At 38.5% G+C, this 27,550-nt stretch overlaps 1 protein-coding gene and 1 non-coding gene across 9 annotated transcripts in view; one reads left to right on the plus strand and one right to left on the minus strand.

Annotated features, from left to right (window-relative positions):
• The window catches only part of KMT2C (lysine methyltransferase 2C), a 294,243-nt gene that overhangs the window by 178,233 nt on the left and 88,460 nt on the right, over positions 1-27,550 (minus strand). For 4 of the 8 annotated variants that reach the window (XM_033863531.2, XM_019930304.3, XM_033863534.2 and 1 more), the window contains 2 exons: positions 9,275-9,416; positions 1,105-1,305 (listed from right to left, as the gene is read on the minus strand). In XM_033863531.2, the coding sequence (XP_033719422.1) occupies positions 1,105-1,305; positions 9,275-9,416 (343 nt within the window). The remainder of the gene's footprint in view (positions 1-1,104; positions 1,306-9,274; positions 9,417-27,550) is intronic. The other 4 variants (XM_033863536.2, XM_033863533.2, XM_033863535.2 and 1 more) reach the window with 1 other exon arrangement.
• Positions 11,541-11,647, plus strand: LOC117313671 (U6 spliceosomal RNA). Its single transcript, XR_004528256.1, has one exon. It is a non-coding gene; the product is annotated as a U6 spliceosomal RNA (small nuclear RNA).

Raw genomic sequence — 27,550 nt, forward strand, 5'->3', positions numbered from 1 at the left:
AGCTAGCTATGGCCTTTAAAAACACCAAAACTATAAATACAATACTTCTAAATTTCCTTAAGCTGTTCCACTTTAAATTCTTTTAAAAGGGTTTTTCTTGTTATTGTTTCATTTCCTACTTTAGGTCTTCAAGGCATTGGCAGCAGTCCAAAAGAAGAAGCCAATCAAATAAGTACAACACAATGCCTTAGTACTTAACTTTGGATAAAAGCCAGAGAAGCACTTGGATGATTACATCATCACCCTCAAGGGGCAGAGCTGGTTAGCCTTACAAGTTAAATTAATTTTTACACTTTCTCATCAACCACAGAAACTTCTATTCCCTCAACTACCAGAGCCAAGTCCACATAATAAGATGGCCTTCAAACGAACCTACAACATATAAAAAAAATATTAACTCCAAAAGCAAACATATTAGACAAGAGTTTGGGGCAACTATAAGGTCCATGAATATAGACACACATATATAGTTATACAAATAGTAAATTCTTTTTTTAAAATTATAGTTGATTTACAATATTATATTAGTTTCAGGTGTACAACATATGTAAATAGTTTCATATTAAAAAAAGAGCATCTTCTTTGACTTTAGAAAGGGAATTCTCAGCACATGATTATTTAGAAGGAAAGAAAGTTAACACTGTACTGTAAGAGTTTACAGGACAGTTCAACATTCTCTGAACCACAGAAACAAATAAATAAATGACACACATAGGTAAAACCACTTTGGTTTTGCTATTCTTTTATGTTATACTCTTACAAACTACTTAAAACTTATCTAGAAAAAGGAAAGAAAGATCTCATTGATTTTCTAAAATTTTCATTCCATATATAGATAAATTCCATGAATCCCCTCTAGCCTTCCTTATATTATGTTCTTTAAAGTTTTCTTCTTTTTTGTTAATACACAACTAGCTTAAACTTTTTTCTAAATAAGAAAGAAATTTTGAGAAAATGAGTGTCTGCTGGGTTAATGGTGAGTCATAAAGCATCGTATGAATGTTGGAAACATAAAAAATTGTTCAGTAACAATCCCATTTGTATATTCATAAACATCGCAATAAAAAACTGCGTTACAAACCACTTAAATTCAAAATTGCTTACTTTCTCTGTCCTCTTGGTTTTCGTGGTGTTGAGTTTTGTATTTTCTCACAAGTTCCACTGCTGTTGTCATCAACGTCCTTCTTGTTAGAAGGCTGGTTTTTCCATGGCAAAATAAATCCAGGCGTTACTCTAAATTGTTTTAAGTCTCCTTGTCCTAAGGAGCTTTTTTCACCACAGTAACAAAAAGCGCAGAGCTGTTCACTGGTAGAAATGAAAAGTACGGAAGACAGAGAGGAGAAGTAGTTTTATTTAACTATTTCAAGTTCCAGACTATTGCAGATACTTGTGCTTTAAAATTAAATATTATGTCTTTAGTGCAAGCAAAGCATTTAAAAATATCTGTACCGTAAGAACAATTAAGTTCAATAAAAATTATACATTTGCAATTCTACTTTTCTATAGCATGATTTTTTTAAAGTAGTAAATATACCAAATCAAAAAATTATAGTTTGTGCTTAGAAAAACAATTTTCTTTTAAACCTGATTTAAAAATCTCGAAGTTGATAAAGGAGGCAGGAATGTACAGTGGAGAAAGGACAGCCTCTTCAATAAGTGGTGCTGGGAAAACTGGACAGGTACACGTAAAAGTATGAGATTAGAACACTCCCTAACACCATACACAAAAATAAGCTCAAAACGGATTAAAGATCTAAATGTAAGGACAGAAACTATCAAACTCTTAGAGGAAAACATAGGCAGAACACTCTATGACATAAATCACAGCAAGATCCTTTTTGACCCTCCTTCTAGAGAAATGGAAATAAAAACAAAAATAAACAAATGGGACCTAATGAAACTTCAAAGCTTTTGCAGAGCAAAGGAAACCATAAACAAGACCAAAAGACAACCCTCAGAATGGGAGAAAATATTTGCAAATGAAGCAACGGACAAAGGATTAATCTCCAAAATTTACAAGCAGCTCATGCAGCTCAATAACAAAAAAACAAATAACCCAATCCAAAAATGGGCAGAACACCTAAATAGACATTTCTCCAAAGAAGATATACAGAGTGCCAACAAACACATGAAAGAATGCTCAACATCGTTAATCATTAGAGAAATGCAAATCAAAACTACAATGAGATATCATCTCACACCAGTCAGAATGGCCATCATCAAAAAATCTAGAAACAATAAATGCTGGAGAGGGTGTGGAGAAAAGGGAACACTCTTGCACTGCTGGTGGGAATGTGAATTGGTTCAGCCACTAGGGAGAACAGTATGGAGGCTCCTTAAAAAACTAGAAATAAAACTACCATATGACCCAGCAATCCCACTACTGGGCATATACCCTGAGAAAACCATAATTCAAAAAGAGTCATGTACCAAAATGTTCACTGCAGCTCTGTTTACAATAGCCACAAGATGGAAACAACCTAAGTGTCCATCATCAGATGAATGGATAAAGATGTGGCACATATATACGATGGAATATTACTCAGCCATAAAAAGAAACGAATTTGAGTTATTTGTAGTGAGGTGGATGGACCTAGAGTCTGTCATACAGAGTGAAGTAAGTCAGAAAGAGAAAGACAAATACCATATGCTAACACATATATGGAATCTAAGAAAAAAGAAATGTCATGAAGAACCTAGGGGTAAGACAGGAATAAAGACACAGACCTACTAGAGAATGGACTTGAGGATATGGGGAGGGGGGAGGGTAAGCTGTGACAAAGCAAGAGAGAGGCATGGACATATATACACTACCAAACGTAAGGTAGATAGTGGGAAGCAGCCGCATAGCACGGGGAGATCAGCTCGGTGCTTTGTGACCGCCTGGAGGGGTGGGATAGGGAGGGTGGGAGGGAGGGAGACGCAAGAGGGAAGAGATATGGGAACATATGTATATGTATAACTGATTCCCTTTGTTATAAAGCAGAAACTAACACACCACTGTAAAGCAATTCTACTCCAATAAAGATGTAAAAAATAATAGAAAGAAAGAAAGAAAGAAAGAAAGAAAGAAAGAAAGAAAAAAAGAAAGAAAGAAAGCAGAAAAATCTTAAGTTGAACCATCATAAATTGGAGACCATCTATCTGTTTTTGGTCTAAGAAATAAGAGACTCTTTTATGTGAGCATGAAATAAAAATAGTTGAACCTGAATGGAATTTTAAAATTTCCCCTTAATCTACACAAACATAACAGAGATGTCTAACTTTTTAAAGCTCCCTATAAGGGCTTCCCTGGTGGCGCAGTGGTTGAGAGTCCGCCTGTCGATGCAGGGGACACGGGTTCGTGCCCCGGTCTGGGAGGATCCCACATGCCGCGGAGCAGCTGCGCCCGTGAGCCATGGCCGCTGAGCCTGCGCATCCGGAGCCTGTGCTCCGCAACGGGAGAGGCCACAACAGTGAGAGGGCTGTGTACCGCAAAAAAAAAAAAAAAAAAAAAAAACTCCCTTTAATCCTTGAATTTAGTTGGTGATATTTTGTGTTAACCCAGTTCCTTATTTTTCATCAGATTACTTTTGCCATCCAAGTGTTTTAATTTCTTATCCTACTTTTTACCTTCCTTTTCTCCACAGAGACTGAAATATACTTTTTCTTGCTCCTTGGGGGTATTCTGAATAAGTTAAATTTAACTCCCCATCACCATTCCATGATTTGCCCAGTGAAAATAAATTACCATCAATTCTCTTTAAAAAAAAAAAAAAAAAATCTCGAAGTATTAAAAAGGAATAAAGAAAGTAAAAAATTAAGGTTGGGGAAGAAGGTACAGTTTAATGGCCACTCAATTATATCCCAGCTATGTAAAACAAGTGATGACCAAGTTTTACTTAACTACTTGATGGAACATTCTTTATGCATAATATATATACCATACACACAGAGAGATATAAAAAAATAAATTTAAGTGGGTTAAGCAGTTAGTGATGAGGGACAGGGGAACAGACAGAAAGGGTTTAAGAGGAGAGGGAAAGGGATGAATAGGCAAAACTGGATTTTTAGAGCAGTGAAACTACTTCATATGCTACACTGTAGTTAATGGCGGATACATGACACTGCACATTTATCAAAACTCACAGAACTATATGTAACACAAAGAATGAATGTAAACTATGAACTTTAATTAATAATAATGTATCCACAGCAGCGAAGAGTAGCCCCCACTCGCCACAACTAAGGAAAGCCCACGCGCAGTAACGAAAACACAAAAATAAAATAAATTTAAATAATAATAATAATAATGTATCAATACTGGTTTATCAGTTGTAACAAATGTATCACACTAATGAAAGATACTAATATTAGGGGAAACTGAGGCAGGGAAAGGTTGGGGAGGGGGAACTCTGTGTACTATCTGCTTAATTTTTCTGTAAACCTGAAGTTATTCTAAACAATAAAATCTATAATTTTTTTTAAAAAGAAACCATTTAAAAAGTTAAAGGACAAAAACCAATATATACTTATGGAATATATGCTTGGTAAGGGATCTTAGAAAAAAAACAGAATTAAAAGAACTGCTCCTCTTGGATATATCTTCTCTTCACAACACATTTATGGCTGCTGTACTCAAATCTTTCTTCTCAAGCATTAAAGTTCCCACCATCACCTCTGTAGTATCTACCTCAGGAACTTTCATAATGTCTTACATTAACAGGTGATGGAAATAATCTTTTCAGGTAATGTTTAACGCAAGTTAAATTCATATTGGACCTCTCTCAACTAATTACCTTTTGTTTATAAAAGTCACCTATTTAAGTTTTTCCAATATTACGTATTTCAACTTCATGATAAACTGTGCTGTCCATTGATACTGACACATACACACACACACGTGCGCGTGATTAAATGTGGTCTACTTTCAGAAAAATAAAGTCAAATAGGGGAAAAAATGTTTTTCTTCTTGCCTAAAGGATACTATCCACCAAATTCCTTTGCCAGTATCTTATTAATTTTTTAAATTTTCTTATTTATAATTTTCTCTAAGCTTTAAACTTACGTTTCTTTCAGCATACCCTGTTTCTAGTTTGTTTCTTCCCCTAGAAACATTACCTATGAGGAGCAACAATCAGATGGACAGCAACTCTATGAACAACACTGATTAGGAAATGGAGAAATACTTTTAAAGTATTGACAAAAAATATCTTAACCTTCAATTTTATATCCAAAACCATAACTCAAATGTAAAGGTATAATAAAATTATTCCCAGGTTTCTATAAGACCTGAGAAATTTTACCACACAACAGACCCACAATGTAAATATTTTTAGAGAAATATTCAAATTATTAAAGAATTAGGAAATGTTACAAGGGATGTAGGAAATAAAGACTGTCAAATATCTCAGAGTAATTTATTGTTAACTTTAAAGGGTGGCACAAAGGAAATCCCTGGCTTCCGCTTTGGATGTAGTAGAAAGCTGCAAAGAACTTTGCTCCCACTGTCACAGCAAAAACTCAGCAGACAATCCACAAATTCACTTTTCTTGAACACATCAGATTACAAAAGTTGCAGAGGAAACGATTCACCTGCAGTTGAATGAAAGGCACTTCCAAGAAGAGAAGAGACACAAGCCCTTGCTTAATCTGAGGACGAGGCCACTCACTGGATGTCATCCAAACAGGCTAAACAGTTCAGTGAAAATTTTATAAACTGCTAAAAGCCAAGTTTGTGGCGGTAGGAGAGTACAGAACACCCAGGACCCGCAAACACAGGGGAATTCTAACCCACTCACGAGCTTCTCTCCATGCACCTCCCCCGGTGCTCGTGCCCACCACTCGGGCATGGAGAGGAGTCCTGAGAATGTACCAGTCATGGTAAAAGCCTGGGCAGGACAACAGCAGAGACATGGGAAAGACACAAAGATCTTTCTTCTTCATCTTCCCTGAGAAAGAAAAGCCTCAGACTGGTAAAAGGAGAGCAAAAGTCTCTGCCCTGCAATGGTCAAGACCAGCCGCAGATGGAGGAATGAATGGGGGATGGGATGAACCTCCCCCCTGGAGGAGGAGCAAGACTGCGTAGACCCAGACCATGACGGGTCTCCACTAGCTGAGACAATGACGGGACCCCCGAGACCTAGGGACACAGCGCTCACCTAAGAATAAAGTTGAATCAGAACAATAAGAAACATCCTGCCAAGCCACTCTATATCATTAGTGGCAATGCAAAATAGTACAGTCACACTGGAAAATACGTTGGCATTTTCCTTGAAAAATTACCTCTCTCTTAGATATTTTTACCTAAGTGAAATAAAAACCCTACATTCACACCACAATCTGCAAGTGGATATTTATACCAATTTTATTCATAACTGCCCCAAACTGGAAACTATCCAAATATCCCTTAATTGGAAAATGATAAATTAAATGTGGTAGAGGGCTTCTCTGGTGGTGCAGTGGTTAAGAATCCCCCTGCCAATGTAGGGAACATGGGTTCGAGCCCTGGTCCAGGAAGATCCACATGTTGTGGAGCAACTAAGCCCGTGCACCACAACTACTGAGCTTGCGCTCTAGAGCCCGCGAGCCACAACTACGGAGCCCATGTGACACAACTACTGAAGCCTGCGTGCCTAGAGCCCCTGCTCCACAACAAGAGAAGCCACCACAATGAGAAGTCCATGCACCGCAACGAAGAGAAGCCCCCACTCTCCACAACCAGAGAAAGCCCGCGCGCAGCAATGAAGACCCAATGCAGCCATAAATAAATAAATAAATTTATTTATTTTTTTAAAAAAAATGGGGCTTCCCTGGTGGCGCAGTGGTTGAGAGTCCGCCTGCCGCTGCCAGGGACACGGGTTCATGCCCCGGTCCAGGAAGATCCCACATGCCGCAGAGCGGCTGGGCCCGTGAGCCATGGCCGCTGAGTCTGCACGTTGGGAGCCTGTGCTCCCCAACGGGAGAGGCCACAACAGTGAGAGGCCCACACACCGCAAAAAAAAAAAAAAAAAATGTGATAGGCACTTCCATAAAAGAGAATCCTACTCAGCAATAAAAAGGAAACAGCTACTGATATATGCGATGACATAAATGAGTGTCAAATGCATTAAATATGCTAAGTTAAAAAGGCCAGAATCAGAAAACAGGTAAGTGACTGCCTAGGGCAGAAGATGGGATCAGGAATGACAGCAAAAGGGCATCAAGTAATTTTTTTAGTATGATGGAACTGTTCTTTATCTTGTTGTTGTAGTGGTTATATGACAGTATACAACTGTCAAAACTCACTACACGGGTGAATTTCACAGTAATTTTACTATATATATATATATATATATATATATATATATAAAAACCTGAATTTTTCAAAATATGAAAAATGTTAGGGGGCCAAGACAAAATAGGAAGTATATATTTAAATAACTAGAAAATGAAATGATAGATGATAGATACAAAGAGATATGAAAATATGATAAATCGTTATTCATATTGCTAAGACTGAGAAATCAATCCGAACTCTAAGTTTGAAATTCTTTCAAAATTAAATTCAACAGGGTACAGAAACATGAGCCTTAAGGAAAACCATCTCAAAAACAAAACAAAATATAATGTATAATCAATAGGAAAAAATTATGAATGCAATAAAAAGCAGGAAAAAAGGGAAAAAGTATTGCCTTCACAGGGCTCACATGACAGTAAGGGAGATAAACGAACTGTGGAGAAATAAAAAGTGCAACAAAGGAAAATAAAGCAGAAATAGAGGGTAAACGTGGTGGGGGCTACGTTTTATTTATTTTTCATCCTACTCTTTTATTTTGAAAACCTTCCCGAAGATGTAGAACATAGTGGGAATTTGAATTTTTTTTGTTGTTTTTTTCTTGGTTGCATCCAGTCTTAGTTGCGGCAGGCGGGCTCCATAATTGAAGAATGTATGCTTCTTAGTTGTGGCAGGCAGGCTCCTTAGTTGCAGCTCACCAGCTCCTTAGTTGTGGCATGTGAACTCTTAGTTGCAGCATGCATGTGGGATCTAGTTCCAGGACCAGGGATCAAACCCGGGCCCCCTGCACTGGGAGCGCAGAGTCTTAACCACTGTACCACCAGGGAAGTCCCTGAAATTTTTAATATAATTTATATATTTAATTTAAATATAAGAGACAGCCAAAAGAGAGTTTGGGAGAAACTTGATTTACATTTTAGAATGATCATTTCTGCAACTGTGCTAAGAACAATGTGGACTGGGGAAAGCAGAGAAGAAGTGGAGAGACCCCTTAAAAGGCAACGACAGCCCCCTAAGGATAAGAGGCCTTGGAGTAAGATGGTAGGCAAGTTAAGAGAGTGAGCACTGGTTTGGGATATCTTCTAAAGGTGGGCTACAAAATTTAGAATGTGAGGTACGAGAAAAGAGAGAAATCACGGACTAACTCAAAAGGTTTTGGCCTAAGCAACTGGGTGAATATTGGTATTATTTATTGAAATGAAGAAATCCTGGGGAGAAGATTTAGGACAGGCCTGGGGTCAGAATCAACAGTGGTTGTGGACATGTTATGGGTGCAGTGTCTAGTGTACTAGACAAATGGAGATATCAAGCAGACAGATCGAGAGCAAAGTCTAGAGTTCAGAGAAAGCTCAGCCGTCAAAATATAAATGTGGGGTTTCATTAGCACACAGATAGTACCTAACTATCGGACTGAATAATAAAAGTAAACACGCCGAGGACTTCGACCTGAGGACTCCAACGTGATAAAGGTGGGGAGTCTGCACAGAAGCCAGCAAAAGACAAAATGAGGAGGCAGATGTGACAAAAGCAAAAGAAAGGAAACACTTCAAGAAGATGGGAATATTCAGCTGATGGATGGTTCCAGTTTTATTCATGGCTTCCAAGTTAAGATCTAAAAAATTACAAGACTTAAGCTGAATGATACACAGAGAAGTTACCACATCCTGTATTTCTTTTTTTAAAGAATGAAGAGAGGGTAAAGAACAAGAGTATAAACTTAAGTTTACAAGTAAATAAAAAATCAGTTCTTATGCTAAAAGTTTAGACTTTTTTCTTCTTCTAGGGATCGATCGCATCCTGGAAATATTCTGTCCTGGTCTGAGGAGAGCAGAGTAACACAGTTCTACAGCCACCTAAGCCCACGGACGTGCTTCACTCCAGCCACGCACAGAGCTATCAGCTCTAAAAGTCCACCCAGCTTTCTGTCCTAAGCCTGCACTCTCTGAACTCCCTCTACAGTCAACTCGCTGCTCTTTTGCCCGTCACTAATCTCCAATCCAATTGCATTCATTCTCTAACCTGATTTTGGCTTCTATACCAACAGAGACCAGGGAGGCTGCAGATTCCTCAGACACAGAACGCTGAAAGGCTGGGCCTGGCTGCTTGCTGCTGTCCACTTCTGCTTCAGCATCTTCTTCTGCTGATTGTTCTTTGATTTCTGCTTAACAGTAAACAAGAGAATACAAAAAGTCATTCTGCATTATACCAATCTTTAGTGAATTTATCTATAAAGCATACATCGTAAAGGAAAAATAATGAAGCAACAAATGACAATACTTAACTAACGTAGGAAAAGCTTATATATATATAATTAATGGTACTGTTTATATTTATTCTATATTATAAAATGATAATCAAAATAATGTAAAACAGGGCATACTTTTCCAAATTACAATTGACGCAAATCTTAATAATAACTGTTAAGAACCTTATTTTCAGGATTATAGCAGTTCCTCTACACAACAAATGTGACTCATAAAAAAGTTTCTTGGTAAGTTATAAATTGAAATTATCATTCATTTAAAACAAGCATTACGGCCTCTATCAGCCATTCTAAAAGTTAAATGACTGAAAAGAACACAGTGCCTTTGACTCCAGTGCCTTTTTCAGTTATCCTCAAGACTCCAACCCCGAACACCTCACACATACTTTCTTAGGAGGCAACCTAACTGTTGAGAGGGTTTCCAAACACCATTACCCCTAATATCATTCCTCTCTTTAAATAAAACAACATATCCACCACCCTGTCTCTCACACTGTATTGTTAGACATTAACAGGCATGATCCCTGCACTAGCGCTCCTGATGCAACCCCACGCTCCTGGCTCCATCTTTCCTTTCTAACTGGAAATTTACACATACTTTTCTGCACCACTATCCCCAAACAAACCAACCAACCAACCAACAAGAAAAGCTTATAGTCGTTTAAGCTCCTCCTGTCTTTTCTTCCTTTCACCACCAAATTTCATGCAATGGGACTCTGGAGTGGCTGCCCTCCACCTCAGACCCTTCCTACAAGGCATCCATCCTCCAACCACAGCACTGTTCTCGCCACCTCACTGGTGGCAAAAGAACTAATAAATAATCCCGGGCTACTCACAAGCCTTCAAACACTCCAGAAATTCATCTGGCACCAAGGAGTACTCACTCCCTCTTTAGTGAAATGCTTTTCACCTCTTAAACACAGGGAGATATCAGGGATTACTATGGGCTTTGGAGTCATGAGGACAAGTTCCACCAACTACAAACTAGGCAACTTTATGTAGACGTCATCTCTCTCAGCTTCAATTCACTCCCCATAAAATCAGAAAGCTACCTATACTTCACGAGTTTGTTAACAAAGATTAATTGAACGGTCTAGTGTCTGCCTCTTCAGCTGATCTGAGACCTCTGAACGTGAGTACAGCTCTCTACGTGTCCTTTACGTGCTCGTCTTTTGTGTGTGTGTGTTTTCTTAATAAATTTATTTATTTATTTATTTTTGGCTGTGTTGGGTCTTCGTTGCTGCACGCAGGCTTTCTCTAGTTGTGGTAAGCGGGGGCTACTCTTCGTTGTGGTGCGGGGACTTCTCACCACGGTGGCTTCTCTTGTTGTGGAGCACGGGCTCTAGGCACACGGGCTTCAGTAGCTGTGGCTCGCAGGCTTAGCTGCTCCGTGACATGTGGGATCTTCCTGGACCAGGGCTCGAGCCAGTGTCCCCTGCACTGGCAGGCAGATTCTTAACCACTGTGCCACCAGGGAGGCCCAACTTACTGATTTTTTTTTAATTTATTTATTTTTGGTTGTGCCGGGTCTTAGTTGCGGCAGGCAGGTTCCTTAGTTGCAGCATGTGAAGTCTTAGTTGCGGCATGCATGTGGGATCTAGTTCCCTGACCAAGGATCAAACCCGTGTCCTCTGCATTGGGAGGCGGATTCTTAACCATGGCACCACCAGGGAAGTCCCTGACTTACTGATTTTTAAGTCAACATCCCTAACCCTACCTCCTGTCCTGAGCTCCAGACCATACTTCAACTGCATACGAGGCACATCTAGCAGCTTGAACACTCACTTTCACATCAAATCTGATTTCTTACCTCTCAGATTAGCATGACTTCCCTGTCAAAGTCTTCTAGATTCAAAATGAATTTTAGGGAACTATTCTGACAAATGAATAATTTTGAGAACTATTAATTTTTTAGTTAGAAATAATTATAAACAATTGTAAATCCTGTCAAATCTTAAAATTAATGATGCAATGAGGCATCAAACATAGGGTTTTGGTTTTCCTATTTAAAATGTTTCTTTTGTGCTCACTTCGGCAGCACATATACTAAAATTGGAACAATACAGAGAAGATTAGCATGGCCCCTGCGCAAGGATGACACGCAAATTCGTGAAGTGTTCCATATTTTTGATGCAAGAGGGAAGAGATGTGGGGATATATGTATATGTATAATTGACTCACTGTTATAAAGCAGAAACTAACACACCATTGTAAAGCAATTATACTCCAATAAAGATGTTAAAATAAAATAAAATAAAATGTTTCTTTTTAAAACTGAAGTAGAAAAGTTGACCATAAATTAAGTGCTTGTGGGGCCTATTAATCACGGTGTCTCTCCTGCCTACTTCTAGCCACAAAATTGGTATAGAATCAAATCTACAAATACAAAATACATTTGTATCAAACAAGGATTATAAAAAGATCTGCAGGGCTTCCCTGGTGGCGCAGTGGTTGAGAGTCTGCCTGCCGATGCAGGGGACACGGGTTTGTGCCCTGGTCCGGGAAGATCCCATGTGCCGCAGAGCGGCTGGGCCTGTGAGCCATGGCTGCTAAGCCTGCGCATCCGGAGCCTCCGCAACGGGAGAGGCCACAGCAGTGAGAGGCCCGCGTACCGCAAAAAAAAAAAAAAAAAAAAAAAAAAAACACCACAGGGAGCAAAGTCACCCCATCAGCCTGGACCGCTCACTCTCAGAAATATTACACGGAAGAAAAATGAATGTTTTATTTAAACCACTGCTGTATTTGGACATCTCTGTTACATCAGTTTAACCCATGCTCTAACACAGAAACCAGCATTAGGTGTGGAGCACTGCCGTAACAAAAACTTAAAATAGGCGGGCTGGTGAGTAGGTGAGAGAACAGTGATAGCAGTGTTTGGAAATCAACTGACACCATTTATGCTGTATCAAAATATATGGTAGTGCTGTGACCTGCAATAACTTGAAAAGCAGACCAGCTGCCTCCAGAGCTCTAGGGAAAGCATCTGGAGAGAGCCAGGAATTATTCTGCGTTGCCTGCCCTCTAGCACTTTTACAACCAAAGACAGAAAGGAATACAGTATGGCTTGAGAGATTCTCTCTGCCTATAATATTCAAAGTACTATAGAATGACCATATATAAAAACACCTTTAAAGAACCATTTCATTTCTACCCAGAGATGTCCAGAGCACATGTGGGGTATGCCCTTTTTGTACCATTTCTACTACTAGGTAACAAGAAAGGGTAAGAGTCAAGAGAAGAAATGAGAACTGTAAAAGAGGAATAAGAAGAGGGCCTCAGAAGCTTACAATGAGGCAGGTGGATGAGGGTCATGTCACCACATCCCTGGGAACACGTTTGTCCTAAGAACCAGCACCATTTAGCCTGCATCCCCCCCCCCCCCCCAAAATCAGGGTCCCTCCAATAGGTATGGCCTGTCCGTTCTCTCTTAATATGTTGCTAACCACCACTATGGCCTCTAATCAGAATTTTTCTTCTAGCAAATTGAGGCACAATCTCAGGTATTGTTGTTTTTCTCCCCCTGAAAAATAAAACACATAACACTTTAAACATTCTTTGGGTTTTCTTTATTGTTTATAACTAAGGGGAAGTAAGTAAGAGGACAATCTCTCTGCCTGTCTCTCTCTCTCTCTCTCTCAAATTAGACCTAGAAAGAAACAGTAAGGTTAAATATGAATGTTATTGGTGGGTTGGTAGGTCTTCAGGTACACAACTTTTGAAATTTCAGAGGGGAAAAAAAACAGATTCAGACAAAGGGATTTTTTTTCTTTTTTAAGAAATGGGACCAGGAACAGGCCTGATCCACAAGGAGGACAGTAGTAAAGCAGGCTTTAAGAGTTCTCTTTTCTTAAAAAAAAAAAAAAAAAAAGGAATATTCTCCTCTAGCTATTTTTCCTACTGGCTCTGCCCATGATTCTAACCTGGATCTGCCAAAGATCCAATAAGGATTGGTGTGTTTTGGTCTTATTTTTGGTTTGGATTTTGTTGTTTTAATCATTTGTTTTTTAAGGAACAAGGAAAAGTCCTATAACTGCTTCCTAGGGAACAGTTCCAGCCACAAAATAGAAATAGAAAAAGGCATCCCTAAATATGTGAAACTACATGTAATAATACAACCTATTTCTTTTGGCTGTCACTCTTCATTTAGTAGAAATGTTAGGTCTCACTATCTGTCAAAGTCAAGGCAGGACAATTAAACTAGTGTTTACGTCCCTCTCCTCTCTTAGCCCAAGTCTTCGAAAGACTGTCAGAGTTTGGCAGCAGAATGTGAAACAGACTACTCTGGCTGAAATGAAACCCAAATATCCAACAAGAGATGTCATCCAGAGATGCTCTGGATGAAATGACTGTGAACCCAGAGACAACTGAGGGAACGGTTCTGATGCAAGTACTTGGCTACCTGCAGTTAACTAATAAAAATGCCTCAAACACCATCCTGTACTTGTGCCTAATGCAAGAAAGCTGGCCTTTCAACCTGTGCCACTTTGCAGTTTTTGCCTTTCATGGGATTCTATTTGTCCAAATGACTACAGTCCAGAAATGCGCAAATAAGAACAAGCACATACTTTTTAAAAAGAAAATTTAAGTGTTGAGAATTTCCTGGTGGTCCAGTGGTTAGGACTCCGAGCTTTCACTGCTGAGGACCCAGGTTCAATCCCTGGTCAGGGAAATAAGATCCCACAAGACGTGAAGCACAGCCAAAAATAAATTTTAAAAAAAATTAAAAATTTAAGGGTTATATTTTTCTTTGATACAAAATCTCCAGTGTACCTTTCTCCTTATTTTGAACCTGACCTAAAATACTGACAAAGCCAGTTGGTCTCAAAATGCTCTAAAACCAGAAAGATGGAGTCCTCTCCAACCCTGGGGATGATCAGAGTGGGGTGGTTTTATTCAAAGCACCTACTTGTGTGTAAACTCAAACCACCAGGTGTCACATGTGGGTGGTAACTACACTAAAGAACCTAAGAGAACTTGGATAGCGTGTGCACTCTAGGCAAACCTTTGTAGATACATAGGTAAATGGGACACAACTGTAAATCAGCTCTAACCGTGCCCTTACACAATGCCATTCCACCTCCCATGACTCTTACCCTTACTTAGGATTAATCCTAAATAGTTGGTTCTATGACACAAAAAAGTTTAAAATTAATAGCAAAGGCTGTTTTGCTGCTTTAGTTAAAATCAAAGGCTTGCAGTCAAATGGTCCAGAATTTGCATCATATCTCAGTCATTTGCTAGCAATGTGACCTTCACAACTTGCTTAATTAACCTCATCTCAATTTCAGTTTGCTAATCATTTAACAGATAGCTAATGCCAGCTACTATAAAACTGTCTCTGAGGATCAAAAAAGAGAATACATTGGGCACTTAGCCTAACGCCCTAAGTATACAGTAAGTGTAGGTATGTAGCTGCTACTCTGATTACCTACACTCACATACTATAACTATGTATTTACTTTCCATCTAGTTGGATATCACCCACCAGATCACACATTATTAAACTGTATTGTGGGAAGTAACAGGAATAAACAGAACATTTATTTAGCACCTCCTGGCTGTTTGCTAGGGATTCAATAAATCATTGCTTTAGAATGATTTTTTTACCAAACAAAATTTTGGGTAACTACTATGTACCACACATTCTAGTCCAATGGTAGCACAAAAATACAGTCTATTTTATTGTGTTTATCAGGGTACATATGAGAAAACAACTCTTTAATAGGGAAAAAAAAGAGTCAGGATCCCTATGCTTAATGGATCTATTCAGGAAATAGCAAATGATGGCAACAGGACACAATCACTGACATGATGGAGGTACAAGGTATCATGGGAGTTAAGGGAAGAGGTGGAAAATATAATTTAGAAAGGCTTCAGAAAAGTATCAGAAGCCCAGCTGAAACTAAAAGGACAAGTGTAAGTGTGCCTAATAGTTCTCTCACTTAATTCTTCTCTTTTAAAAAAGAGTAATCTCTGAAACTAACACAACACTGTAAAGCAATTATATTCCAAATGGATAAAGAATATGTGGCACATATATACAATGGAATATTACTCAGCCATAAAAAGAAACGAAATTGAGTTATTCATAGTGAGGTGGATGGACCTAGAGTCTGTCATACAGACTGAAGTAAGTCAGAAAGAGAAAAACAAATACCATATGCTAACACATATATATGGAATTAAAAACAAATTGGTTCTGAAGAACCTAGGGGCAGGACAGGAATAAAGACGCAGATGTAGAGAATGGACTTGAGGACACGGGGAGGGGGAAGGGTAAGCTGGGATGAAGTGAGAGAGTGGCACTGACATATCTGCACTACTAAATGTAAAACAGATAGCTAGTGGGAAGCAGCCGCATAGCACAGGGAGATCAACTCGATGCTTTGTGACCACCTAGAGGGGTGGGATAGGGAGGGTGGGAGGGAGACGCAAGAAGGAGGGGATATGGGGATATATCTATATGTATAGCTGATTCACTTTGTTATACGGCAGAAACTAACACAATATTGTAAAGCAATTATACTCCAATAAAGATGTAAGAAAAAAAAGAAGTTTAAAAAACCAATAAGTTGTAAAAATCAACAAAGAAAAAAAAAACAGAGGAATATCTGGACTTCCCTGGTGGTGCAGTGGTTAAGAATCTGCCTGCCAATGCAGGGGGACATGGGTTCGTTCCCTGGTCCAGGAAGATCCCACGTGCCGCGGAACAACTAAGCCCAAGTGCCACAACTACTGAGCCTGCGCTCTAGAGACTGCGGGCCACAACTACTGAGCCCACGTGCCACAACTATGGAAGCCTGCAAGCCTAGAGCCCGTGTCCGCAACAAAAGAAGCCACCGCAATGAGAAGGCCGTGCACCACAACGAAGAGTAGCCCCGCTCACTGCAACTAGAGAAAGCCCGCGCAGCAACAAAGACCCAACACAGCCATAGATAGATAGATAGATAGATAAATTTATTTTTAAAAAAAGATAAGGAAACTAAGTCTGAAAGTTAAACAAGCTTGAGGTCACATAGCTAACAGGAAGCAAAGCTGGGATACACAATCAGATTTGTGTAACTCCGAAGCCCAAAGGTGTGCTTTCCACTACTACACACTGCCTGGTACAATATCTGATCTGATCATAGCTCATAAGTTTTATGAATAAATTCATGTTAAACCGAAATGTTAATATTTTACTAGGACCATGTTACTGAGGAATCATTTGTTGAATATGAAGAATGAGATGAAAGTTGAAAATATAGAGTTTTTCTCTTTACTTCTTAAGCACTACTGAATAAAATTATAAAGTAGTAAGAACATTTACTTCACAGCAAAGTTCATGGAAATAAAATATTTTGATCTTGGTCAATATGAAATTTCCCCCCAAAGGTTAAATAATTCTTTGAAAGAGCTGTATGTATCCTACAAATATATTCAGCAAACTCACCAACATGACAGCGTAATAGACTATAAGATGTCAAAAATATTCTAGAGTCCAATTATGGCCTCCTTACCAATACACAGTGCATCCCTTCAATGCACGCTATCTTTTTACTCAACATCGCCAGTTATTAGAGAAATGCAAATCAAAACTACAATGAGGTACCACCTCACGGCAGTCAGAACGGCCATCATCAGAAAGTCTACAAATAACAAATGCTGAAGAGGGTGTGGAGAAAAGGGAACATTGTTGGTAGGAATGTAAATTGGTGCAGTCACTATGGAAAATAGTATGGAGGTTCCTCAAAAAACTTGAGTTACCATATGATCTAGCAATTCCACTCCTGGGCATATATCCAGCCAAAACTATAATTTGAAAAGACATGCACCCCTATGTTCACAGCAGCACTATTTACAACAGCCAAGACAGGGAAACAAACTAAATAATGATTGGATGAAGAAGATGTGGTATATACATACAATGGAATATTACTCGGCCATAAAAAAGAATGAAATAATGTCATTTACAGCTACACAGATATACCTAGAGATTATCATATTAAGCGAAGTAAGTCAGAAAGAGAAAGACAAATAACATATGATATCACTTATATGTGGAATCTAAAATATGACACAAATGAACTTATCTATGAAACTGAAACAGATTCACAGACATAGAGAACAGACTTATGGTTCAGCAGGGGGGACAGATTAGGAGTTTGGGATTAGCAGATGCAAGCTATTATACATAGGATGGATAAACAACAAGGTTCTATTGTATAGCACAGGGAACTATATTCAATATCCTTTAATAAACCATAAAGGAAAAGAATATGAAAAAGATATATATATATATATATATATATATATCTGAATCACTTTGCTGTACACCAGAAACTAACACAACACTGTAAATCAACTATACTTCAATTTTAAAAAATAAAATAAATTAAAAGCAAAGCATCCTATCTTTTAATTTTTAGATTGTATTTAATCAGGGGTTCTAGCATGCTGGAGGGAGAAATTACATCTTTATTTATACTGACCTCTGAGATTTAAAATTTTAAAATAAACCCATTTCATCATGAATATACGCACAAGCAGAGTTGTACAGCCATACTCATGTCTCTGTCACCAATAGAAAGCAGATAATTTATCACATTCAATGCTTGCAGATATCCCCAAAATATCACTTACCCTCATCACTACTTCAAAATTACCATAATTATAAATTAGATTTTATGATTTAAGAATAAATAAAGAACACATTATGAAATTACAAATTTGGCTTTTTTCTATTTTGGTAATATTTCAATATAACTATTTATCTTTGCAATTTTATTTTATTAGTTTTAAAACATTATTTGGAAAAGGGTCTGCCATAGGGGTCAGTGACAGGAAAAAGTGTACCACTAGACAGCACCCCACTAGACTATATACTCTATGAAAGCAGGTACTTTATCTGTTTTACAAACCAGAGCCTATCACACAACCTGGATGATGTTCAGTAATTGTTTAATTAACTGATTAATTAAACATTGTGTAATACAAAGCAAGCAGATAAATCTTATTATACACAAACACATAAATTAGAAAAAGCACAGAAAAATATAAATTTTTAAATGGGCTAATATTTGGTAATTACGTTAGTCAACACGAACATTCATTTTTCTACTAGTTATCCAAACCATACGCATGCTTCTATGATTTAGTCAACTACTAAGTAGAATAAAAATTATTTTTCTCTCTCCTAACTTCCTTTACCTCCCCAGAACTGGCAATACTTTCCTTGCTTCCTTGATAGTACTAAGACTACAAAAGAACGTATATCTAAGAAATTGTGTAATCATGTCCTTTCCTTCTTTTGAACAGTGGTGCTCAAAAAAAAGTCTGCATCCCAACAGTTACGTTTTCCAGTGGTGTGGGGCTCACTGAGTCTAATGTATCTACTACATCCAGACTGTGCTCTAAAGCTAAAGAATTAGCACATGATAAATAGCGAATATTTTACTTATTCTATCTTTATTCATTAAACTACTTGACACTCATTACTATCAGGATAGTCACCACTTTCAGAGGGCATGTAAAGACATTAAAATGTAAGCAACTATAAATAAATACAAAAAAATGTCAAACAGTGGGTCCCTAGAAGCTAACACTTCTACAGCTAACTTATTCTCTTTATACTTACCCATAGTTTCATAAATTTTCACAAATATACATTACTATTATACTTTTAATATGATTTTTTAATGTAAGCACAAAAGAATTAAGAAAAAGACTCCGATACTTATCAAGACCTCAAAACCACAGCGACATTAATTAGGATACTAATTGTCAAAATTCAACTGCTCTCTGGATATTTTATTTAGTTAAAAGTATTTCCTTTAGTTTTTCTATATGACTTCTTAAAAATGTGTTTTTAATGGATACTCATTTTTCACAACTAATAAAAGAAACTAAATAAACCCAACAAATTACAATATACCTCTTCACCATGTAATAATGGATATTTATAGCAATGTTAATCTTCTTCTGAGCCTTATCTTTATTTAGGCCTAAAAATCCAATGCAAATAATATGAGGATATTTAAAGAGACATCTTCATGGCTAACATTTAGTAAGTGCTTACTATGTCCTAGGCAATGTTGTAGGTGGTTAAACGCATTAACTCATTTAAACTTCACAACAACCTTATGAAGACGGCTGCCTGGCCTAGGACTTTACACAAGCTAATAAGTTAGTCTGTTACTGTTTCATGGATGCTGGCAGAAGACACAAGACTCCTGGATCAAAGACAAAAGGACTGTATTACTCACTGCACAGCAAGCAGCAGAAGCATGAGGATACTGTTGTCAGTTCCCTTCGGGCCCCCAAGTGTCACGGGGGCAAAACCATGGGCCCAAATGGACTCCTGCACTCTCAGTGAACTGTATTACAAGGAACAAAGAGTGTGGGAAACCACTGCTTTTATAGTAAAAGCATTAAACAACCTGCTCTTTGTCCCAGAGGGAGACACGACCTCATTCTTCAAGGTTGCTCACTGCAAACACAACCCTGAGAAAAGGCCCAGGTAAGGAGTGGCCAAGGCCTTCCATTGCTGGCATACACAAGATGTGTCAGGTGCAAGGGACCCATGGCGGGGTAGCCCCAAAACACAGCTACTATCATCATCTCCATTTTACAGATGAGGAGGCAAGATAAGAGGTCAAGGAACTTTGCTCAAAAACACAATAAGCAGAGGAGTTTGAATTCAAACACAGGCAGTGTGGCTCCAGAACCTCAACTACCACTAATCACTACTACGTTGAGTGTGAGCTGGAGCAAAGAAACTGAAGAAATCAAAATAACTGCAGAACTGAAAACAAGAGGATCACATGAAGCAACAGTAACTCTGAAGACAACGTTGGGATGTGGTGGATGCACTGGAGAAAACAGAAGAATCTAAAACAGTGAAGATGATGAAAGAAGATTAGTCAAAGAAAAAGAATAACACATACAACAAATATGCATAATTACTACTACTTAACAAGGAAAATAGACTGAATGGAAAAAAATATTCAAAGATTCTATGGAAAAAAACATTTTTGAAATGAAGGATGGATTCTACAGATCAATGCAGCTCAATCAAAGCAGAAGAAAATATAAGCTGCCCCAGCCCTTAACAAAGGAAGCAGATAAAACGTTAAGAAGCAAGTGGAGGACCCCCAAACAGAATCTATAACCATGACCTGCACAGTGCCCCCTCGGCACCACTTCATGCCTCTCTGCCACTGAAGCCATCATGCCGCTCCTATTCCTAACTCTAGGTGTGAACTATGACTATGGTACTTGGATACCAGAGATTGGTTTACTTTTGAAACAGACTGGATCAGCAATTGACATATGATAAAAACTGGTCCTCCAATTCTGTTTAGCTGATACAGAGTCACGCTCCCTCTCCAGGGATATGGACAAGAAATCATGTGGTACCCAAGTCTGCAGGCAACCATCTTCCATCAAGGGGAGCCAGCCATAGGATGCAGCTGACTAAAAAAGAGGCAGAGAGATACAATGAACCAGGAATTTTGTGACAATAGTGAGGCTGACTTAAGCCAACTCAAACCCATCTGATCTCTGAACATGACAGTACATGACCCATAGATTTCATTCTTTCTTCGAATTTGAATTATTTTACTTTTTTTTTTAATTTTTAATTTTTTTATTTTTGGCTGTGTTGGGTCTTGGTTGCTGTGTGCAGGCCTTCTCTAGTTGAACCGAGTGGGGGCTACACTTCGTTGTGATGTGCGGGCTTCTCACTGCAGTGGCTTCCTCTGTTGCACAGCAGGGGCTCTAGGCATGTGGGCTTCAGTAGTTGTGGCTTGCAGGCTCAGTAGTTGTGCCTTGCGGGCTCTAGAGCGCAGGCTCAGTAGTTGCAACGCACGGGTTTAGTTGCTCTACGTCACGCGGGATCTTCCCAGACAAGGGCTTGAACCTGTGTCCCCTGCACTGGCTGGCAGATTCTTAACCACTGTGCCACCAGGGAAGCCCCGAGTTATTTTACTTTTAATAACAATATCCTGGCTGGTAGACTCTAATAAAGGGATATCAACTTTCATACACGACCCAAGGAAACAAAACAGACTATACATTCTATTCAAGTGTTGCCCAAAATTTACATAAACTAGCACATATTAGAATGCAGAGAAAAGAATCCTGCAGCCTGTGGAAGAAAAACCACATTCAAAGAACGACAGACAAGATGAAAAGGCAGAGGGCTATGTACCAGATGAAGGAACAAGATAAAACCCCAGAAAAACAACTAAATGAAGTGAAGATAGGCAACCTTCCAGAAAAAGAATTCAGAATGATAGTGAAGATGATCCGGGACCTCGGAAAAAGAATAGAGGCAAAGATCGAGAAGATGCAAGAAATGTTTAACAAAGACCTAGAAGAATTAAATAACAAACAGAGATGAACAATATAATAACTGAAATGAAAAATACACTAGAAGGAATCAATAGCAGAATAACTGAGGCAGAAGAACGGATAAGTGACCTGGAAGACAGAATTGTGGAATTCATGGCTGTGGAACAGAATAAAGAAAAAAGAATTGAAGACAGCCTAAGAGACTTCTGGGACAACATTAAACGTAGCAACATTCGCATTATACGGGTCCCAGAAGGAGAAGAGAGAAAAAAAAGGACTTGAGAAAATATTTGAAGAGATTATAGTTGAAAACTTCCCTAACATGGGAAAGGAAATAGCCACCCAAGTCCAGGAAGCACAGAGAGTCCCATACAGGACACACCCAAGGAGAAACATGCCAAGACCCATAGTAATCAAACTGGCAAAAATTAAAGAAAAAGAAAAATTACTGAAAGCAGAAAGGGAAAAACAACAAATAATATACAAGGGAACTCCCATAAGGTTAACAGCTGATTTCTCAGCAGAAAATACAAGCCAGAAGGGAGTGGCATGACATATTTAAAGTGATGAAAGGGAAGTACCTACAACCAAGATACTCTATCCAGAAAGGATCTCATTCAGATGTGATGGAGAAATCAAAAGCTTTACAGAAAAGCAAAAGAATTCAGCACCACCAAACCAGCTCTAGAACAAATGCTAAAGGAACTTTTCTAAGTGGGAAACACAAGAGAAGAAAAGGACCTACTAAAACAAACCCAAAACATTTAAGAAAATGGTAATAGAAACATACATATCAATAATTACCGTAAATGTGAATGGATTAAACGCTCCAACCAAAAGACACAGGCTCACTGAATGGATACAAGAACAAGACCCATATATATGCTATCTACAAGCAACCCACTTCAGACCTAGGGACACATACAGACTGAAAGTGAGGGGATGGAAAAAGATATTCCATGCAAATGGAAATCAAAAGAAAGCTGGAGTAGCAATACTCATATCAGATAAAATAGACTTTAAAATACAGAACGTTACAAGAGACAAGAAAGGATACTACATAATCATCAAGGGATCAATCCAAGAAGAAGATATAACAATTATAAATATATATGCTCCCAACATAGCAGCATCTCAATACATAAGGCAACTGCTAACAGCTATAAAAAAGGCAATCAACAATAACACAATAATAGTGGGGGACTTTAACACCTCACTTACACCAATGGACAGATCATCCAAACAGAAAATTACTATGGAAACAGAAGCTTTAAATGACACAACAGACCAGATAGATTTAATTAATATTTATAGGACATTCCATCCAAAAACAGCAGATTACACTTTCTTCTCAAGTGCGCACAGAACATTCTCCAGGACAGACCACATCTTGGGTCACAAATCAAGCCTCAGTAAATTTAAGAAAACTGAAATCATATCAAGCATCTTTTCTGACCACAACGCTATGAGATTAGAAATCAATTACAGGGGAAAAAACGTAAAAAATACAAACACATGGAGGCTAAACAATACGTTACAAAATAACCAAGAGATCACTGAAGAAATCAAAGAGGGGCTTCCCTGGTGGCGCAATGGTTGAGAGTCCTCCTGCCAATGCAGAGGACACGGGTTCGTGCCCCGGTCCAGGAAGATCCCACGTGCCGCGGAGTGGCTGGGCCCATGAGCCATGGCTGGTGAGCCTGTGCATCCGGAGCCTGTGCTCCGCAACGGGAGAGGCCACAACGGTGAGAGGCCTGCGTACTGCAAAAAAAAAAAAGAAATCAAAGAGGAAATTGAAAAATACCTAGAGACAAATGACAATGAAAACATGACGATCCAAAACCTATGGGATGCAGCAAAAGCAGTTCTAAGAGGGAAGTTTACAGCAATACAAGCCTACATCAAGAAACAAAAAAACTCTCAAATAAACAATCTAAACTTACACCTAAAGGAACTAGAGAAAGAAGAACAAACAAAACCCATGGTAGAAGGAAAGAAATCATAAAGATCAGAGCAGAAATAAACGAAATAGAAACAAAGAAAACGATAGCAAAGATCAATAAAACTAAAATCTGGTTCCTTGAGAAGATAAACAAAATTAATAAACCATTAGCCAGACTCATCAAGAAAAAGAGGGAGAGGATTCAAATCAATATAATTAGAAATGAAAATGGAGAAGTTACAACAGACACTACAGAAATACAAAGCATCCTAAGAGACTACTACAAGCAACTCTATATCAATAAAATGGACAACCTGGAAGAAATGGACAAATTCTTAGAAAGGTAAAACCTTCCAAGACTGAACCAGGAAGAAATAGAAAATATGAACAGACCAATCACAAATAATGAAATTGAAACTGTGATTAAAAATCTTCAAAAAAGCAGAAGTCCAGGACCAGATGGCTTCACAGGTGAATTCTATCAAACATTTAGAGACGAGCTAATACCCATCCTTCTCAAACTCTTCCAAAAAATTGCAGAGGAAGGAACACTCCCAAACTCATTCTATGAGGCCACCATCACCCTGATACCAAAACCAGACAAAGATACTCCAAAAAAAGAAAATTACAAACCAATATCACTGATGAACATAGATGCAAAAATTCTCAACAAAATACTAGCAAACAGAATCCAACAACACATTAAGAGGCTCATACACCATGATAAAGTGGGATTTATCTCAGGGATGCAAGGTTTCTTCAATATATGCAAATCAATCAATGTGATAACCCATATTAACAGACTGAAGAATAAAAACCATATGATCATCTCAGTAGATGCACAAAAAGCTTTTGACAAAATTCAACACCCATTTATGATAAAAACTCTCCAGAAAGGGGGCATAGAGGGAACCTACCTCAACATAATAAAGGCCATATACAACAAACCACAGCAAACATCATTCTCAATGGTGAAAAACTGAAAGCATTTCATCTAAGATCAGGAAAAAGACAAAGATGTCCACTCTCACCACTATTATTCAACATAGTTTTGGAAGTCCTAGCCACGGCAATCAGAGAAGAAAAAGAAATAAAAGAAATACAATTAGGAAAAGAAGAAGTAAAACTGTCACTATTTTCAGATGACATGATACTATACATAGAGAATCCTAAAGATGCTACCAGAAAACTAATAGAGCTAATCAATGAATTTGGTAAAGTGGCAGGATACAAAATTAATGCACAGAAATCTCTTGCATTCCTATACACTAATGATGAAAAATCTGGAAGAGAAATCAAGGAAACACTCCCATTTACCATTGCAACAAAAAGAATAAAACACCTAGGAATAAACCTACAGAAGGAGACAAAAGACCCAGAGGCAGAAAACTATAAGACACTGATGAAAGAAATTAAAGATGACACCAACAGATCAAGAGATATACTGTTTTCTTGGATTGGAAGAATCAATATTGTGAAAATGATTATACTACCCAAAGCAATCTACAGATTCAGTGTAATCCCTATCAAATTACCAATGGCATTTTTTACAGAACTAGAACAAAAAAATCTTAAAATTTGTGTGGAGACACAAAAGACCCCGAATAGCCAAAGCAGTCTTGAGGGGAAAAAACGGAGCTGGAGGAATCAGACTGCCTGACTTCGGACTATACTACAAAGCTACAGTAATCAAGACAATATGGTACTGGCACTAAAACAGTGATACAGATCAATGGAACAGGATAGAAAGCCCAGAGATAAACCCACGTACCTATGGTACTAATCTATGACATTAGTACCATAGTACCTATGGTACTAATCTATGACAAAGGAGGTAAGTATATACAATGGAGAAAAGACAGTCTCTTCAATAAGTGGTGCTGGGAAAACTGGACAGCTACATGTAAAGGAATGAAATTAGAACACTCCCTAACACCATACCCAAAAATAAACTCAAAATGGATTAGAGACCTAAATGTAAGACCGGACACTATAAAACTCTTAGAGGAAAACATAGGAAGAACGCTCTTTGACATAAATCACAGCAAGATCTTTTTTGATCCACCTCCTAGAGTAATGGAAATAAAAACAAAAATAAACAAATGGGACCTACTGAAACTTAAAAGCTTTTGCAAAGTAAAGGAAACTACAAACAAGATGAAAAGACAGGGCTTCCCTGGCGGCGCAGTGGTTGAGAGTCCACCTGCCGATGCAGGGGACACGGGTTCGTGCCCCGGTCCAGGAGGATCCCACATGCCGCGGAGTGGCTGGGTCCGTGAGACATGGCCGCTGAGCCTGCGCATCCAGAGCCTGTGCTCTGCAGCGGGAGAGGCCACAACAGTGAGCGGCCCGCATACCACAAAAAAAAAAAAAAAAAAGTTGAAAAGACAACCCTCAGAATGGGAGAAAATATTTGCAAACGAATCGACAGACAAAGGATTAATCTCCAAAATATATAAACAGCTCATGCAGCTCAATATTAAAAAACAAATAACCCAATCCAAAAATGGGCAGAAGACCTAAATAGACATTTCTCCAAAGAAGACATACAGACGGCCAAGAAGCACATGAAAAGCTGCTCAGCATCACTAATCATTACAGAAACGCAAATCAAAACTACAATGAGGTATCACCTCACACCAGTTAGAATGGGCATCATCAGAAAATCTACAAACTACAAATGCTGGAGAGGGTGTGGAGGAAAGGGAACCCTCTTGCACTATTGGTGAGAATGTAAATTGATACAGCCACTATGGAGAACAGTATAGAGGGTCCTTAAAAAACTAAAACTAGAACTACCATATGACTCAGCAATCCCACTACTGGGCATATACCCAGAGAAAACCATAATTCAAAAAGACACATGCACCCCAATGTTCTTTGCAGCACTATTTACAATAGCCAGGTCATGGAAGCAACCTAAATGCCCATCAACAGACAAATGGATAAAGAAGATGTGGTACATATATACAATAGAATATTACTCACCCATAAAAAGGAACGAAATTGGGTCATTTGTAGAGACATGGATGGATCCAGAGACTGTCATACAGAGTAAAGTAAGTCAGAAAGAGAAAAATAAGTATCGTATGTTAACCCATATATGTCAAACCTAGAAAAATGGTACAGATGAACCAGTCTGCAGGGAGGAAATTGAGACACAGATGTAGAGAACAAACCTATGGACACCAAGGGGGGACGGGGGGGATGAATTGGAGATTGGGATTGACATGTATACCCTAATATGTATAAAATGGATAACTAATCCATTCAAAAAACAAAAAGAATGCAGAGAAAACTCCAGAGAACATCTACTTCTCTAACAGCAGACTAGGTAATTTGAAACAACCCTCCCACTGAAGACAAGAAAACTGAGTAAAATATTTTTGAAAGTAAAAATGTCCTAAAAGCATCAAAAAACTAACAAGGTTGTAAAGAATTACTAAAGGAAGGTAAGCCTAATATTCAGGGCTGCATTTCCCATGGGGGTGTCGGCTGCTCAGGAAAAGGCAACCAAGAGCACGCACTGTGACTTTCAACAGACTCATCGATAGTCCTAGAAGTCTACAACCATCCAGGGAATGGGAACTCAAGATGGCAGGAACCCCTAAGTTGCGGACATCAACAGGAAAAATGAACCAGAAATCAATCTCTGCAAGGAGTGCTGCACAGCTTTGAGTTACATGCTTGGAACAGAAAATAGAGACATGAAACTGAACTGAGGTGCTCCTAAAATACTAGTGCCCCTAGGTACCAG

This window comes from Tursiops truncatus, chromosome 9 (assembly GCF_011762595.2).
Source record: "Tursiops truncatus isolate mTurTru1 chromosome 9, mTurTru1.mat.Y, whole genome shotgun sequence".
NCBI lineage: Eukaryota > Metazoa > Chordata > Mammalia > Artiodactyla > Delphinidae > Tursiops > Tursiops truncatus.